The sequence below is a fragment of the Coturnix japonica genome, chromosome 6 (assembly GCF_001577835.2).
Source record: "Coturnix japonica isolate 7356 chromosome 6, Coturnix japonica 2.1, whole genome shotgun sequence".
In the NCBI taxonomy this organism is placed as follows: Eukaryota; Metazoa; Chordata; class Aves; order Galliformes; family Phasianidae; genus Coturnix; species Coturnix japonica.
In genome coordinates, this window is record NC_029521.1 from 420,402 (window position 1) to 438,765 (window position 18,364).

At 39.8% G+C, this 18,364-nt stretch overlaps 1 protein-coding gene across 5 annotated transcripts in view; it reads left to right on the forward strand.

Annotated features, from left to right (window-relative positions):
* The window catches only part of CCSER2 (coiled-coil serine rich protein 2), a 64,702-nt gene extending 53,354 nt beyond the window's left edge, over positions 1-11,348 (forward strand). The window contains exons 11-12 of one of the 5 annotated variants that reach the window (XM_015865998.2): positions 1,284-1,323; positions 6,115-6,298. In XM_015865998.2, the coding sequence (XP_015721484.1) occupies positions 1,284-1,323; positions 6,115-6,178 (104 nt within the window). In that variant the 3' untranslated portion in view covers positions 6,179-6,298. Of the gene's footprint in view, positions 1-1,283; positions 1,324-6,114 lie in introns of all 5 variants that reach the window. The other 4 variants (XM_032445305.1, XM_015865997.2, XM_015865999.2 and 1 more) reach the window with 4 other exon arrangements.
* Positions 11,349-18,364: the final 7,016 nt, after the last annotated feature.

Below are 18,364 nucleotides of genomic sequence, written 5' to 3' on the forward strand. Positions count from 1 at the left end.
GTTGGTAACAGGATTTAATTTGGCAACATAGCAAACCTTTTCCAGTGCCATTCAAAACTTTTTTATTTGTATCCTGGAGCTTTAACAATGCATCTCTAGAAATACTACATTTAGAATACACATTTTCAATAAGCCAACAATGAATTGTTGTTACTGTGCAAGTATATAACACCAGTGTGTCTGAGCACCTAGCCCTGCCTACTTTTTCTATACAGAAACAGAGGTGAAAGCTGTTCTTTTGCTCGCCTCAAGCTCTGCAGTTGTCTATGCTTTTTTATGAAGCACTTCATGGAAAAACCCTGCCTTGATGTACTGTATTATTGTCAGCAGTTCTTTTCTTTAGGAAGTTCTGTTTATATACATACTATGCAGAAGAATCCACACTATGCTATATATTATTACCTCACACAGTGGAGAATGATGGTTTGAAGAAAAGGGAGAGATTCGGTCTGTTATGTCTCATAGTTTGATGTCATACTCCATACTAGCAAATGCTATTTTATGACGCTGGATCACAGGTTTAATACAGCTAACTGGAAGAGAGAGAAGGGGAAAAAAAATAAGTCAGAATGTTGACAAACGCTGCAGATATAAGGTGGGAAATCTTGATGGTAGAAAAATACAGCTTTTCCATGTAGTCTTTCAGGAAGGCTGCATTTTCGAATGAAGGTCTGTGAAATGACAGCTTATCCTGTGCAATAGCAGTGAGATGTGATGTCAGAAAATGAAACATAAATGTGGTGGAGTTTGTGTTCCTCCCTACTCCTTACTCCTTGTCTGAAAAGAAGACACATTAGTTTGGAGTATCTTCTGGCTCATGACTGAGTTGCAAGGAAGATGAGTGCAGTCAACAAGGTTGGAATATGTAACACAGTTCATCTCATGATGATGTTCATTGTTAGGTACCGTTAGCATACGTGCGTTTGGATGCAGATATTTTTGATTTATGTGCTTATAATCATATACAAATGCCACTTAATATTCTGATGGCTATTTGAAGTGTAAGAGATTAAATGTGTTGAAAGACTTGAAATTGAGAGAGCAGAGGTATTCCATGCAGGATTTGCTGTGAATATGGCTCATGCTGCATTACTTAAACACTATTATTGTCTTTATTTCTGGAAGGTGGATGAAAAACAAATGTGGGGTGTGCTTAATTGCAATTGAAATGATGAAAAGTTGCAGTTCTGTCATGGCGATTGCTCAATGTTTTGTCTTGGTCCTCTGACATCATTGTCCTTGTCTTTTTCTTGTCTCTGCTTTCCCATTATGCCATTGGCAAGGAGTTGAGAAGTTAGTCCATTACTTCTGTGATACAGCGTGGTACAGTACAACTTCAGATTTCTTACCATCTCCTCTTCACAAGTTTTATCGTTGTTCTTTTGCCCTATGCATGATGCATGTCTATTGGAGATGTGCATGCGGTTTTTTATTTCTCATTCCTCCATTTCCTTTGTTTCTCAAAACACTGCAGGGAGAAAATGTCCATACTTAGTTCTGCAGGGGTATTGTTGAGATGGGTATTCAGATTGAAGATACAGAGTAGCCAAAGCAAAATTTCAAAGGGCATTTCAAAGTAGAGAGAGCGCAGTGCCTAACAACGCTGACATAACTGCGTATCGGTACAACATACTTACTTACATCTTTGTTAGTTTTGTTTTGGAAAACTATCTCAGTGGTTCAGTACCTTTATATTAATGATTAACCACTTCATGGATATTGTTGGCATTTTTCAATAGATGATCAGAGAAACAAGGAAAAATCCCTGAGGCTGATGTGATAGGAACTCCAATTGAATGATCTTGATTGGTGCATCAACGTGTCCAAGTATTTGAAGCTCTTGCCACTACAGAAAATTCCATTTCTTTGCCTTGCAGTGTGTTTACAAAGCATTTTGTCTGCTGTACTTTCTAAGGAGAACTAACTGTCCTCGGTTTCATGGTACTAGAAATATGAGAATTGAACGTTACATTTCAGGAACATCAGAAAGGATTGTAGGTGTTCTTGTCTCCCTGGATTTTGTTTTTGCTTTGGACAAAGAAAAGAACTCTTAGCATGTCAGTCTCCACCAAGTCATGGTCCATCTCTCCTTGAAATACTGTCTAATGTGCATTTAAAGCAAGACAGATGACAATTTCTTAAGAGTTCTGCTAACTCAAATATTGTTCATAGGAGGAGAAATGCTTTACTGTCTTTTTATTCGTCCTCCTAGTGGCACATTTCATCAAGCAGTGATCCTTCTACTGGCCTTTAGACTAATAGCTTAGTCCTAATTTGTTAAAACCCCATGAACAGGAGCTTGCATGTTTTGGAAGTGTTCTTCTGCTCTCACTGACATCTTAGATGTGTAGCAACTTGAGATACCCTTTATTTCTGGTGACTGACCAGACTTTGAGTCAGTGAAAATACAAAGTTAGGAAATACTAGAGTGTTTAAACAAAAACCTGGCAAAAGATGATCCCATATCTTTAGTGCCATCTTCATAACTTTGGGCACAAAGTTATCTTCTGTGTTCGAATTATGAACTTTATGGATCTAAAACTGCTTATATCCTTTCAGATTAGGAAAGGTAACAAAGGAAGTACAGATTTGGCTATTTTTCTACATAAAGCATTAAATGCAAATGCAAATTGAAAAGTTGAAATATTACCTACTCTTTTGTAAAAAACCTTGAAAAAACAGCATCGTCAAAAGCTTTTTTCTTTGTTGTTCATGCTTTTCTAATGTTCTTTTTCAACAAGTTAATTTTTCTCATTAGTATAACAAGCATAGTTACATTCTAAGTTAGGATTTGCAGTGTCAGGAAAAATTTGTGTTCTTTAAGACTGGCATTTAGAAACACTTTATAGGAGAAAGGAAAGTTTTTGTTGTTATTTTTATGACTGTGTACATATTTGAACTTGACATAATGCTATTTGCTGTAAACTTTTTTTGCTTCATTACATGAGAAAATAAATTATTCAAATATTTGTACACAAATAATATGTGCCTTGCTTTGATTTCTGTGCACATTTTTAGCAGTTTTGTTTTTGCAGGTGTGCTTTCAAAACCATAAACCAGTTTGGCTAACATCTGTCAGCTCCTAAGCTGGAAGGATAATTATTTCTGTAACCCATTACAGAAAATCTGAGAAGCAACATTAGTATCTGTAGGGTTTCTTAAACAAAGCCGGAGCTTTTACAATTTTGAATTACTTCTTGTTTTTAGTACTTGCTATAAGATTGCTTGCTTAAGAAGGATGGTTCTGCATTTGACACCACTCAGAAAAAAATAGGTAGTTATGGAGAAATGTATGAATTCTACAGGGATGTTTTTCTTCCAATTTTAAATCCTCCTTGCACCCCACAAACTGATTATATTCAGACTGATCAACATGTCTGCCACTTCACTGATTGATCCAACATAGGTATTGCCTTTTCTTACAAGTAGGACATATATTTTAAGTGGAAAAAGAGGGTTAGGAAATTGGAATTAGATCAAAGAACCTCAGTATTTCTCTCATTGCTGTTAATTTCTCTCTTTGTGATGACTTTGTGGATTCAGTTTGCAGCAGTAATACTATGAGATGAAAAATGAAGATCTAAAGAATCCTAGATGTGCTCTTGTCCTAGAAACGTTGTAGAATTTTGGCGTGCACAATTACCATTATGGTCTCTCTGCTAATTCGAAGAAGGGCAGAAAGACTGAACAAATAAAGTTTCACATTTTGAAGCTGAGTTTAATAATTCAAAAGGGTGCCTGAAGTGATGGTTGTACTCAAGTCCCGTAAGCCAAATGTTGCTTCTTTTTTACTGACTCTATTTTACTTGTAAACAAAAGCTTTAAGCTTGTTGACTGTGTACTTACAAACTAGAATTTGATTGGGATTTAAGTAGTTTAAGCAAATGTCGTGGATGGGAGTAGCTTGTTGCAGCTGAGTTCCTTTATAAAGAAAATGAGAAAATCATCCAAACTTGAAGCTTGTTAAAAAGTGTCGTTTAAGTTCTGATTGGTTTGGGGGTTTGCCATGCATTGCAGACTTCAGTAATTCTTCCAAGACCTGTGTACAAGTTCAAGGTTGAGTATGAGTTTGTACACAGGTTGAAGACTTTTTACAGGAAAGAACAAAGAAAACCTAGAAATGATAGAATTGTAGAACAGCTCAGGTTAGAAGGGACTCAAAGATCACAGTTTCAACACACTGTAGTGGACAGAGTTGCCAGGTCTGAATGTCCTGCAGAATTTCTCTGTGGTTCAGAAAGTGAGGTCACCTCAGACATGGAAAAGCTATGATTTTTTTTTTTTCTTTTTCTTTTTTCTTTTCTTTCTTTTATTTTTTTTTTTCCTCCTTTTTCTGGTTTCTGTGTTTCGGGCTTCTAACCAATACCAGCACAGAAATCAGTGTCCATAACACAATTCATAGCCAAGGGTAGAAAAAGCATGAGAGGGAAGCAGGGAGACACAGCAGGGTTAATGCGGTGTGTGGAGGCTGCAGTGTGCAGCAGTGGAGGACTGTGGCTTAAGCCAATTGGTAGACAAGGGAAAAGGCCCTGCCAGCCACCTGAGTGAGTTTCTCTCATGTGCAGGAACTGCTGGTGAATATCAGCATGGTTATTTACTATGGATAGAAAGTATCGGGAGGGATACTGACTGAATTGGAGATCTCCAGAGCTTACCCTGTGCATAACTTTTTGTCTGCATAGTCAGATAGGAGTCTGAGGTAGACAGAGGAAGAAGGATATGCAACAGAACTGTGAAGGAGAGCTGTGGTGTATCTGTGTGATGGAGACAAAACCCGCCTGTTCATATTCATTTCAGGCCTGATGAAGAAACTCAGCCTTCCCACAGGTATTTTCTAGACTGTAGGTAGTTAGAAATAAGGTTAAACTTATTTACCTTAATTTAAATTGAAGCACTGCTGTTATCTGTAAAAATAACTTGTCCTTTTTGGAGAACTGAAAGTTACATCAGTCTTCTGTGGTAATGGGTTCCTCAGCTACATTCCCCATGATTACTTGCTTCCCTTTGTGATCCAGAAGTAGCACTGGCCATTTTCTTGTCCAATACTGAAATGTCTCTTCAGGCAAAACGTAATGTCTTCATCAAGTTATCTTTCTCTCTTTGGTTATTAGTGTAGCAGTAGGTGATCTCCAGCTTCACATATACTTTGTTATACTGTTTTGTTGAAGATCATTTCTTTACCAGCCCATTTGAATTCACTTCAAGATAGAGCAGCTAGCTAAATCTATTCAGTAACCTAATTATAGCATACCTGTATCCAATTTATTTTGCATCATTTATGCAAAGAAAATGTGCTGTAAATTCATTTGCTTTCCCTCCTGCATGCTTGCTCGGCCCCAGCAATGGTATTTAGTGACCTTCTGCTGCCCTTGGGCCATCCTCTCCCTATCCCAGGTTTTACCCAGCAAAGAGGCTTATCTGTATTCATGATGAAAGAAGAGCAGAGTGTCAGAAGACTACATGGGAACTGTGAAGGAATGGATCATCCTCATGTTTATAGCAATGTAATGTAACTCCCTGGACTTCACTGGGATTGTTTCTGCTTACTGTTACATCTGTGAAGGAAATTAGAAGTAAACCATACTCCAATAGAAGGAAACCTTATTGAGAATGAATATATTTTATATAAACTCCTTTCCTGTGTGTACAGTATGTAGCAATGATGGAAGTTCTGGGATAGCTAACTCTAGTATGCAGCATTTAGAAACTAAAAGATGGATAGTCTAATAGCTGTTGCATTTGTATAAGGATTCAGATCAGAATTGGAATGGTATTTTTGTATCATTGTCAGGATGTCCTGCAGACTAAGGCAAAACCATCAACTAAGCCTCTTTTGTGTTTCTTACTTTACACTGTTATTTATTTATTTATTTATTTATTTATTTTTGTCTTTATTATTGTGTATTTCAGTACTGGTTTAACTTTTTCCACCTAAGTTACAAGTCATGTTTGTACATGTCCCATGAACCATCCTATTTTGCCAAAGTAAAAAGTTTTACTTTCATAAAAGATATACAGCTGTTACCAAGCATCCAGTCAGCATACTTTGGGTTCAGAATGTTATCTGATGCTTTCTTTGCCTAACATATTACTGCATTCTTTTCTCTTTAACAGCCTCAAGTACTACAGCCTTCCAGCCGCCTTCCCAGTTCCACAGACCTCGTCCAGGGAAAACTAATAAAAACGCCACATATCGAGGCCCGCAGTGAATATTCTAAACATGGTGTGCATGAAAATGGCAATCATCAGAATCAAAATGCTGCAAATATATCTCTGAGAAACAGCCTGAATGATGTAAACACTTCAGTGAACACACAGTTAAGCATAAAAGATGAGAATGCGTTGTATTTGGAAAATGTGAAAAATAAATGTACTGAAGATCCTGGGGAGGTGGCAAGTGAGAAAGAAGGTACGTTACTATCTCATTCTCGTCTTCAGAGCTCTACACGAATTGATGCTAGAGAGGTGCGGACTGAGGTAGCTGTGAAAGGTCAACCCTCATTCACATACCAGGCTTCTCGGCCAAAGACTTCAAGAATCGCAAAGCCCCCAACTGCTTTAGTGCCTCCTACAATGGCCGTACTCACGAGGTCTGCAAATCATTCCGCTGCTTCCAAGGAACCTGAGCTTCTGCCATCAAGTAGTTCGACTCAGCTACAGCCAATGTCTGGTCCGGATGACCCGAAGGGTAAACAGAGTCAGAAAGTGTCTAAACTTCGCCCACCAACTATATCCTTCGTTAAACCTAAGCAAGTGAGCAGTCAGAAATCCACATCGGTGTCTCAAGAGCCTCAAAGCACCTGCTTGAAAACTAACATCCCAAAGCCACAAGTACAGAGAAAAGAAAATGTGCAAACACAGAACACCGCTTTGCATTCTGGGGACAGTTTGCCCTCTAGTCGGCATTCCCGCCTCCCTAAACCAAAGACGCATTGAGAACATACCTACATCTCATTGGGTGATGTCATATGTTAAATGGCTTCCTCTGTATTGACGGCCATTGAGGCTGTTTCATCCACAGCCTGCAAATCCTGGGTGAATAGCAAAAAGAGCATTTTCCTTTCGTGTTTGCTTATTCTGCTTTTTTGTTCTGAAGCTCATGTTATGAGCTGTGCAGCAGTTCTTGAGAGTGTTAAATTATATTGTAATTCTGTATTAATGATTGTATTGCACAGTGATCTTAATCAGTACTGAAGTCTGGTGACCATAAATACCAGAATGCTGCACTATGTATTCCAGGAGGGCAGAAATGATATCTTACCTCTGTTAACTTGAGTAATTAGACAATTAAATCACTATTCTTGGTTCTGAGGACTCGTTAGGTTAGAGTGGTAGAAAGTTAGAATTATTAGCAGATGTTTTATTGGCCATAATTCTGACTCTGTATTCCAGAGGCCTATGCAAAAATCCTCGTATTTATCATTATCTGAAGACTGACATATTTAATGTTATTTAATCTGATGGGTTGAGTGGTTTGTGTTGTTTTTGCTGTAATCTGAAGTTGCTCTGTTCTTTATTTATCTAGTTTTCACTCTTCACAGACAACAGATTTCACATGGTGAAATGGATCTTCTCTCTTAAACAGCATCATTTGTTAAGATATCGTGGTATGTTTTTATCGTGTGATAGGCACATTACTGGGTAGATTCTCAAAACGTAGCTCTAAAGGTATATGTGCAAAACCTTGCAGTACAGGCTCTTATGAATTGATAAGTAAGGAGCCTGTGGGAATTAGGGATCCATAACACCTACGCTGAGGTTGCACAACATGCATTTTAATGGATATATTTTAACTTCTGTCGTACCGGTTGTATTTATTGATTTCCGTTTAATATTGAAAGACTCTGAAGTACCTGACTTGAAACATTTGCACAAACTTTGCCATATGTGTAAGGATTTGAAACTATTTTACGTAATAAAACTTGTATTAGAAAAGTGACTATTTTTAAATAATAATAAATTAACCCCATTTATTTGTCCTTATCCAGAGCTGGTACTCTAAGAGTTTTTCAGAGATGTGCATTTTCTTTTGGGAGTTTTTCTGTAATTATTTTTTTTCCTTCTTTTTTTTTTCTTTTTTGTAATTATTCAAGAAGTGCATGAGAAAGAGCATTTGGGGGTGAAATAAAACAAAATCAACATTCTTTGGCTCCCTAGGGTAAGTTTTTGGGTTTGTTTTTAAGTGGTGTGGAAACGTGCCCATCATGGTGCAACTACGGGACCATAACACATGAGCTGTGAGTTGAATACATGCATATCCAGTCATGTGTTCTAGAAACAACATTATGTCCCATCTGCTCTTCTCCTCTTCTTGCCCATCACTGAATAGTAGATATTAATGTTTGGGGGCTTGGGGGTTGTTTTTTCTGTTCTTGTATTGTTTTAAATATAGGCAGCAGAAAGCTGTTACAATTCACTCAAAATCTGTTTGTGTACAGTGTGTAATGAGAGAAAAATGAAATATGATAAAAGTTTGTTCTAGGCTTTGACCGTAGGACATTGACATATATTACAGTGTTTTCTTTGAGAAAATGAAGTGAATGGGCGTAGACATTTCATAAATATCTTCCACAATTACGTTGTGTAATATCAGCCCTTTAACTCAGGGTATCCATATGGATACTTAGTTGGATGGGTAAAAAGAGAAAACACATGCGATTTGAATATGTGCATAGTGAATGTCCCCCAAAGGTTTGGATTCATCATGCTGTAAATTCTTCTACCGGCCAAAGTAGTAGAAAAACAAGAGGTTTGGGGCAGGAAGAGTTCAGGGTAGTTTACATTCCAGAACTGCTTCTGAGAATCTGAAGTAAAAGGCCTACAGGACTCCCTGGTAATTGAAGGGGCTTTGCTGAAGAGAATGTAACCAAGAAGTAACGAGTAACAGTAACTGCTGTAATTAATACAAGATGAAAATAAGTGCTTATAATAATAACTCCAGGTTGCTGTTACAAATCTTCTCCAGAGTTTTTCTTGTTGAGCTCTGGGTTAGATGGCCTGCAGTGTAAACGTGTACTTTTGATAATGATTTTTTGCATATTTCCCCAATGAGCTCCTGGCAGCTGACTGTGTTAATCAAGAGTTCAGAAACTGCCGAGGGAATGGTCAGGTTCCCGGTTTGTTTTCTGGTCCGTATAGATTTCTGCGGAAGGTTTTTATGTTCACTTTCCTCAAAGAGAGGCTGATTTTATTTTTGGTTGTACATGATTTTATGTAAAAAAAAAAAAACAAAAAAAACCTCTTTTCACATAATGCTATTGATGGATTTTTCACCATGAATTTTGTTGCTTTCTCTTCTGGAATTGTCACCAGTCTGGCTTAGTGATGTCAAAGTTTTTATGTTTACATTTAAAAGAACAGATCTCCATCTGTCTGCACCTTTACTGAAAACTTGGGAACGAAGCAGAGAGATTACTGGGGTTTGAATAATACAGAAGGTGGCTCTTTATTTTCAGAAGAACCAAAATACATTATTCGGTGTTTTTTCTTCCCTGTTAAAGGAGCGTAGATTGATACTGTTTGACGCTAATAAATAGCACTTGTCCGTTTTGTTCTGGAAGAGTAGAGAGAGATTGAGCTGGAGAAACTGGGATTTGCTCACAGATGAGACAGATGCTAGTCTGAAATGTTTGTATTCGGCTGCTAACCTCACATCCCTGTAAGGTATTTTAGCTCTTCTGACTTTCCCAGGGAAAGCTCTGTTGCATGTATAGCAAGTCCAGAGTATGAGCAAAGCCTGTCAGCAGATGGGCAAGGAGGAAGAGTGGCAGTGAAGTTTGAAGGCTCGCTTCAGTGAAGGACAGGAGTTGGGGGAAGACAGGTAAGAGGGTGTTATGTACAGCTTGTAGAATGGGGTTAAGTAAGTATATTCAGGTAATTTATCTACCTTATGGAAGGTGCAGATATATCATCAGTACTTGTGCAGATTGCTCTAAATGCATAAATTATTTTATATCTTTAAATTTTTGGTTTTTTAGATGATGGCATTTTTTAATGTCTTATTCTTTTGTTCAGTATTCACAGAAGTATTAAACTACTGTTCAGTATGTGTGTACAGAGGCAATTACGTGTTTTAACAAGTGAATAAACACAAAAGAAAAAACAGAATTGCACTTTAAATGAGCTTTATCGCTTGGAGTTGTGCCTAAAATAATCTAGATGCCTCCTGCTGAGTATGGCTTTTGTTTGAAACTAATTTCCCTGCTAGCGTTACCGTTTCCAAGATACCTTCACATCACTTTCACAAGATTGATATGCACTCGAGCATGTTTTAGAATAGTCATGTAGCGTACTGAGTTTTTGTTGTGCGATGGCTTTAAATCTTCTGTGGAGTTTTAATGCTGCTGAAGCAGCCGGTTACCTTCCGCTTCCCTGAAGCCAGAGCTTCATTTTGCTGATCGAGGCCAAAGGCAACATTTTCTTAGGACTAACATAGCCCTTTAAAAAAAAATAATGGTCCCAGCATATCTTTTTGTTGGAGAAAAATAATAATTGTTAAAGAAAAAAAGTGCAATACTGACTGTTAGAATTCCTGGAGTTGATCACAAAGGCCCTGCAAATCCAAAACCGCACTGAATTTTTCATGTAGTTCTGAGGAAGGTGGGTTCTTGAGACTCACTGCTGTGAGAGTCGAAGTTAGATGTAGCAACTAGACTGCACCGTAGCTCAGTAAAGTTCACTTCATCCTTGGTCTAAATGCCCATTTGTTGTAATGACGCTGGAAATCTGGTTACCATTTGCGTGATTTACTTTGTTTGCATGTCATGACCATATGCGCGTTCTATTCTAAAACCTCATACTTGGGTAGGTTGCATGTTGCGGGGGGAGGGGGGGAGAAGTATTTGTTTTTGCACAGCACATAATCCTCTTATTGTGGACATTTTCTTGCCGTTCATAATGGCATTCTGTTCTTGAATTGGGCTTCCGTAACTATTCCTTATCTTGTTATAGTGGCTTGTTCTGAGCAGAGTGGATTTAATAATACATGATTCTGGTGGTAGGCCTCAGTATAGTAATCTTAACAACGCTATTGAGGAATTTCAGTCACTGTTGTGGGAAAGCTTCTAGCTGCCTACTCAACTATAAAAGCATCATAATAAAAACAGTATAATTCCAGTGTCAATGAAATCTTAAATTCAGTACTAGCTAAAACAAGAGGTACCCTTACTATATCTGCTTTGTTGGTTTTGTTGTTGGTTTTTGGATTTATTTTTTTTTTTACCCAGGCCAGAGTAAATATTGTATATTGGGATTTGCTTGTAAAGTTGATTTAAAACCCTGTATGTAAAAATTCTTTCCTCAATGTTGCTCTAGTGAATAAAAATAAAAGTCATAATTCTAATCAGTCACTATTTCTCCTGACTGTTCACTTCATATATATGTATATATTTCTCTCTGTCATTGAACATGTAGAATTATGAGATGGAAAGGGAGGTTAGGGATGGTAGCAGTGGCGGGTGATTCTTTAAGCTTGTGATGATGTTTTCTTATGGACTTGTCTTTCTTCAACAGACCTGCAGCTTTTCCCCTCTGACTTAAGGCATGAGAGCATTTAGAAACAGACAAAAGGCATAGAAAAGCTATGAACAAGGACTGATGTGGTTAGTTTTTAAAGGTATGTTATTTCAATTCTAACGCACACTTGAGAAGAGCAGATGGTTGCGTTGTAGTTTTATCATGTAAACTAGTTAAATTGATCTCTTATTATCATAACTTTTGAGTAAGTCGCATATGGCTTCTATGTTCAAACACAAAATTTGTAACTTCCTCATCTGAGGCCCAAAAACCTGATTACATACTCCTCTCTTGCTTCAGCTGGGTTAGTGTGCTTTTAATTGCTTGACGAACAACACTGTGTTTTAGTGGTGTCTAATCATGTCGATGTGATCACCAGAAGATAAGTAGCTGATGCAATGACTATGTTATTAGCACACGTAAAAGCTGTAGTTCACGTGGTCCTCCCATTATTTCTTCCTTGCCATCTCCCATCCAGGGCCATAGGCCTTACAGCAGTGATGTGGTTGGCCTCAGAGCATGTTCTGCTCATGCTGGAACACATCTGCTCTCCTGTCATTGGGCATAACGCTATGTGTGAGAAGAAAGTGTGAGGTGATGACACTTCCTGCCTTTTGAAACCCAGAATCAACATCTTTGTCAGTTTTGCTGGTACAGAAATGACTGATTTTCACGAGTACGATTGAATATTGCTGAACCACAAGACAAGTTATTACTGAACCACATAGTATCAACCAGATTCTGGTTGCTGCTTTCCCTGGGTTACAAATATCAGCTGTTCTTTCAAATGAAAATTGACTTTTTGCAGAGGACATGGAACGTAAGTACTGCAGCTCTGAAAATATCATTACGTACTTGAGGAACTCATAATTTGGCAGTCTGAAAAATTAGAGGAAGATTTTCTGCTACCAGTTCCAGTTGCTTTCTGTGAAATCATGGCCATTTAGAGTCTTTGGGTCGCATACAATAGATGGAGTACTTATGTATGCTTAGTTCTGATGATAGTTGGGGATTTTAGTATGCAGCTAAAGGCAGGACTAATTGCTCGTATAACATAGCAGAAACTAATTTAAGAGTGATTCCAGACTTTGATTATTCCAAGGTAGAGCAAAAGCTGACAACTTAAAGGTATCAAAGTAAAATCCTTCCCTCCATCACCACCAGACCTGGCAAATGCCCATCTTAACAGGGTTTCAAAGCCATTATTTGCAAGAATTCTTAAATGTAGATGTGAGGCAGTGAATTTCTCTATGTAAATGAGTACCACACCGGGCAAATTACACTGACATTACGGAGCAACAGGAACCTGCCTCCCCAGCTTCCTAGAGGGTCCCAGAGGCTTATATTATGCTTACACCAGAAAAAGTTGCAACTTCATGGTGTTTTTTTCTTTTATGTTATTATAATTACTCATGTTATTATAATTACTCATGTTTTGCAAAGCACCTTCTGTGTTGTTGAGGCTACTGTAGGTAACTCCAGGTTCAGCCCTGCTCCTTGTAAGTTGTACTCTGTTAACTGATCTGGGTTGTTGCACTGTGACCTGACAGGTTGCTGTCTTAAGGGAGAGCCCTTTCTAAGAGATGCTGTATCAAAATATGGAGCAGAAAAGCAGGTACAGCTACAAGACACACAGCAGCAGGTTGTCAGGCTGAGTTGATCCAACCACGATCTGAACTTATGTTTCTGGGAAATCTGATGTTCAAACCATATGCTTCTAAGTGCTGCAGGTTTGGTAATTCTGTGCAGGGAAGCTTAATGATACACAGACTCTTTGCTAATAACACTCTTGTGCATTTTATGTTGGCATTCAACTCCTTACTTCCAAAGAGTCAGTTAAGGGCTGTGCATGCATGTTGCATCAAAAAGCTGTGAAGAGACAAGAATTGTGTCATTTTAATTGTAAATGCATAGGTAGCTGGTGGATAACAAGCAAAACTATACACTTGCTGGGAAATCTCTTGGAAAAATAAACTCCTATTTGCCTCCTTTGCCTTTTCTGATCGGCTTAAACATGAACTCGTACTGTAAACTTTCTTGATAGCAAAAACTTGTTGCCTTTCCTCCTTGAATGCAGACAGCAGGCTGCCTTTTGCTCCTGTCAGCAGCAGAGGGCAGTGCAATGCAAGCAGATGAAAGATGCACGTTTACAAACGCGTTACCGTGTCAGAGCGCCTTCCCGGCTATAGGTGGGGCTCTATCTATATTTACTCGCTTACTGATGTTCATCTCATCGCTCTGCCCTGTTTGTTTAGATGGAAAGGCCCCAAAGAAAGACATACTGATTCTTTTCTTTTTCTTCTCCTTTTTTTCTTCAGTGAGCAGAAGCAACATTGCGCAGTCAAGAGAAGCAATCATCTATTTGGAGGTGGAGAGAACAGCGGACACTGGTAACCTTAACTGAAGCATCCGCATCATTTGAACTGAAATAACTGAGCTGGCTTTCCCTGCTTGGTCTCTATGATAGGCTGGCCTTGCTTCAGCCAGCTGTATTTATCACGTAATTCACTGACTGCTTAGGCTGGAAATACACAAGGGATATGGGAGATAAAGGCTAAATGTGTAAATGTGTTCACAGCTCCAAGCCTTTGCAGAATCTGTAACTGCTCACTGAGTGCACCAGGTCTCTCCTCTGGAGACAAAGTCCTGCCTGGGAAGAGTCTTCCCTCCAACAACTTGCTGTGCTGGCCATCACTTGTGAGAAACTATTAAGGGAGAATGTGTGCATTACCTTTTAAAGCAATCAGATTATTTCAGGCTATATCCACTAGAGGGTGTTTTGGGGTCTTTTTTTAAAGCAGGGATGCCAAACAACCACAAAAAGAAACCCAACAACGAAAAAATGTAGTCTGTAGTAACTCCAAGACCAGAGGTAGAAATCGTAATAGCTGTACCTGTCCCATCTATAGCACAATGCATATTAGAGTGTAGGCACTTGCTGACAGCACTGCGTTCCTAGGTATATACCTGCCTCTTGTAGACAGACATTTATGTCTCCCCTTTCCACCCTTACAAAATCTGCCACAGACAACAAGATGAGGACGCAGGAATTTGTATGTTTATATAAGTATTCTGACCACACTTTCAGATCTCGGATGATCAGAGGGCTGGAACCCTAAGAGGAAAGGTTGAGGGAACTGGGCTTGTTTAGCTTGGAGGAGAGAAGGGTGAAAGACTGTGGCCAACCAGTACTTGAAGACGGCATATAAACAGGAGGGGGAATGGCTGTTGACAAGCGTGGATAGTGACAAGGAGGGATGGTCTTAAACTGAGACAGGGGAGGTTTAGGTTGGATATTAGAAGGAAGTTTTTCACACAGAGGGGGGTGACACACTGGAACAGGTTGCCCAAGGAGGCTGTGGATGCCCCATCCCTGCAGGCATTCAGGGCCAGGCTGGATGTGGCTCTGGGCAGCCTGGGCTGCTGGTTGGTGACCCTGCACACAGCAAGGTGGTTCAAACTGCATGAATCTTGAGGCTCTTTTCAACCCAGTCCTTTCTATGATTGTTACTTCTCCTTTTACATCTCCAGTTTGATTACGTGTCCAGTCTGCCCTGAGCTGGAAGAATGGAGGAGTGAGACAGCTGAAGTGCTGCAGCTCTGTGGATCTGACTGTACTAGGTTAATTTTTGTCCCCTTTAGAATATTTCCTTACGCATATACAGACTATCACCTGCCACACATCTCCACAGTCCCTCTGGCTGTTAGCGGAATCAATTCATTTTAATGAATTTCATAACTTATTGCTACATACAGGTTTCAGTCCAATTACTTCAAGAAGTCCTGAACCTTTTCTCATCCTTTAAGAAAGAATTGCAGACTGCTCCTCCAGCCGCGTGTTTGCTGCACTCTGAGCAGCACCGGGCTCGTGTCGGTCCGGGCCTCAGCAGCGCCTCGTGCGGCCCGTGGCCATTTTAACTGCGAGCCGACGGGCACGAGGAGCTGCGGGCTGAAACCGCAAGTCCCTTCAGGAGCAATAAGTGTGCCTAGATGTAAGGAAAGGGCTGCGGGACAACACCTGATGTGTGGCCTGCTGCTGTTCCTTGGGATTTCTGGAGCAAGGACGACGGATTGATGTTGCTCGGGGGCGTTTTGCAGCCTGCGAGGAAGAGCTGAGGTGCCTGATGTTGCATAGGGATTCCTGGAGGTGAGTGTGATTCGTGTGGGACTAAAAGCTTCCTGGTGCTTCTAAATGGCTGCTACTTTCTCCCAGTAAATAACGAGAATGGAGGAAGGGGAGAAAAAATATTCAATTCTGAGGAAGAAAATGTGTTGCAAAACCCAGAAAGGTGGCTTTTATTTGATTTGATTTTTATTTTTTATTTAACAATCTCAGTAATAAAATAGACAACATCAAAGAACACAAATGCATCTGTTTTAGAAGCTCTCTCTTGCCCATCTCTTGGTGGTTCTGCTTTAGGCCGAATAGAAGTTGCCCACTGAGATTCCTCCTCCAGCTTGTTCTCCTTGGGGGTCTTAGGAGTGTGAGGCTCCTGAGCTGAAGCTCATTATTATTAATTAAGGAGCAGCTCTTTTCTTGACAACCCGAGGCACAGCTTCATGAATCAAACGCTAACAGTGCCGAGATGATCAATGAGGAGGGGGTTCTGCTGCTTTCCAAAACTATAACCAGGGGTTTAGAGTGTAGTGAAGATCTGGGGTTGTTTGTAAGGTAATTGCCGTAAGATTGTCCTTTATATTTGAATGACTGAGAGATAAGTGCCTAGTTTTTAATTTGTTTTTAATTCTCCCTCACTCTGGGGGGTGGTGGCTGAACACATCTCCAAATGTATTTATTGATCTCTCTTCTCAGCTCCAAATTATTCTCTTAGCAGCCTTTATTACAGGTTCTTCTCTACTACGTAGGTGATGAACATTGCTTTCTTTATAATGGAGAACTAGAGGGGAACAGTAAAACAGCAGATGAGAGTTTTGAGCTGTTGCTGAGTTGAGTTTTGTGCTCTTTTTTCCCCCGAATACTCATGTATCTGTATTCTTCATACACAGCTTATATGAAGAAGCCAAAGACCAATCATTTCTTGTGGAGCAGAGAACTGAAGGGTCAGATTGTAAACTCAGACTAAGTGTTTGCTGAAGGCCCCCTACCAAAAGGTCTTAGTATTTTTCTTAATAGACTGTAGTGGCTTCTGCATGTGCTTCCTATTGTATTGTAGATTCAGTCCAAACTCTTCTTTTTCAGGTCTAGTTAGAGATAAGGAAAAGTTTTCATCTTGAATTTAGGAGAACATGCACATCTGGTTCTTTCTCGGTGCTTTGGACTTGATGACCTCTAGTAAATAGCATTGCTGGCCTGGAAGTGACTGTAGCAGAGGCATGTGTGCTGTCCTGCTGAGTGTAACTGGTCAGGGGATGCTTGGCCATCAGCAGTGGCTCTCTGTGTCCCCTCCAGTGCCAGCACCAGTCATGGGTATAGTTCAAGATGGAAACTGCGCGTCGTCACAAGTCAGAGAGGTTTGTATGTGGGCTACTGAAAAGTCTTTTAAATACTCTATCCCACTGCTAGTGGGAGTTGTAAGGAAATAAACTGAGAAGTGGAAGAGAGTCAGAATGGATTTTTCTCATCTGGAAGGGTGCAAAAGTGTTTGTTGCTGTCAGTGCACCCCAGTTGTTTGGGTGACCAGCTGTTCTTGGGTGGGAAGAGGAAAAGACAGATGCTCTTCTGCCCAGTTCTGTCAGTAATTGCTTTTCCTGTGCTTTTCTGAGTGCAGTCTGAAGACGGTGCTGTACTGAAGATGGCTTGTGTCAATGAACAGCATCTTGCGAGAGGTAGTGGCTCACTGCACTGGGCCAAGCTGGGTCGCTATTGGGGTGTGCTTGGTAATTAAATCTTGGAGGAGCAGCTAAGCAGTTTGACCCCTTGTGTGCATGTAGTAATTAAAAGAGCTTGTAATTAATGGAAAACAGGGAGGGAAGTCAACTGGAACCTGTCAATTTTAGATGTGTTTTGATGGTGAAGGTTTATGCAATGAAGCAGGTGGGGTTGCCTTTTACTACTTTTGTAGGTCGAAGCTTTTCATGACCCTACAAATGGCCAGTGAGGCTTTTGCAGCTCTATTAGATGTACTTGCCTTGCCTAACCAGCAGGAAATAAACAGAACTCATTATCTATGTTGGACAAATCTAGATTTTTCGTTTTACCTGTAAATGTTTGAGGTTGCCTCCTCAGTGATACGAGTAGCTATGAATCTGTGGAGAGGAGGGAATCTTTGGTTTAAATACTTATGCATTTCCTTGGCAATGAGAAAAGCCTACTATAATAATTAAATTCCAATAAATCCCAATAAAGTCCTCCCCTCATTTTTAAGACTGCATTGCAGAACACTTGTTGTTAACCAGCTGCTGTAGTTAGTCACCTCTGCAGCCTGCTAGATGATGACAATCTCTTTTTTCCCCCTCTGCTGTGGAGATATTGGAAGGCTTGTAATCAGTCAGCAAAATTCTGTGCTTCTTTAAGTACTGAGATCCCAGACTCCCATTCTTCACATTCCTCAAACCCTGTGCATGATGTGGAGTGCTCAGCTGGGCTTTCTGTGGAGCTCAATGCCACTATCTAATCTTGGAACATAGCAGGCTTCAGAATCAAGTGAAAGGAGCAGAACATCATTGTGCATAGAGGAGGGGTTTGGTTTAGGTGGTAGGAGGCGGAGGGTAATGAAATCAGTTCAGCGGTTATTTTGCAGCAATGAAGCCAGTTCAAGTGGTGGTTTTGTGTATTATACTTTGATTCCACCAATAGTGTCGGGTGTACATTACATGCTTTGAGATAGGGACATATGCTGCAAAAACAAAGTCAACTTCTTTTACTTATATGTTATGGTGAATTAATTGA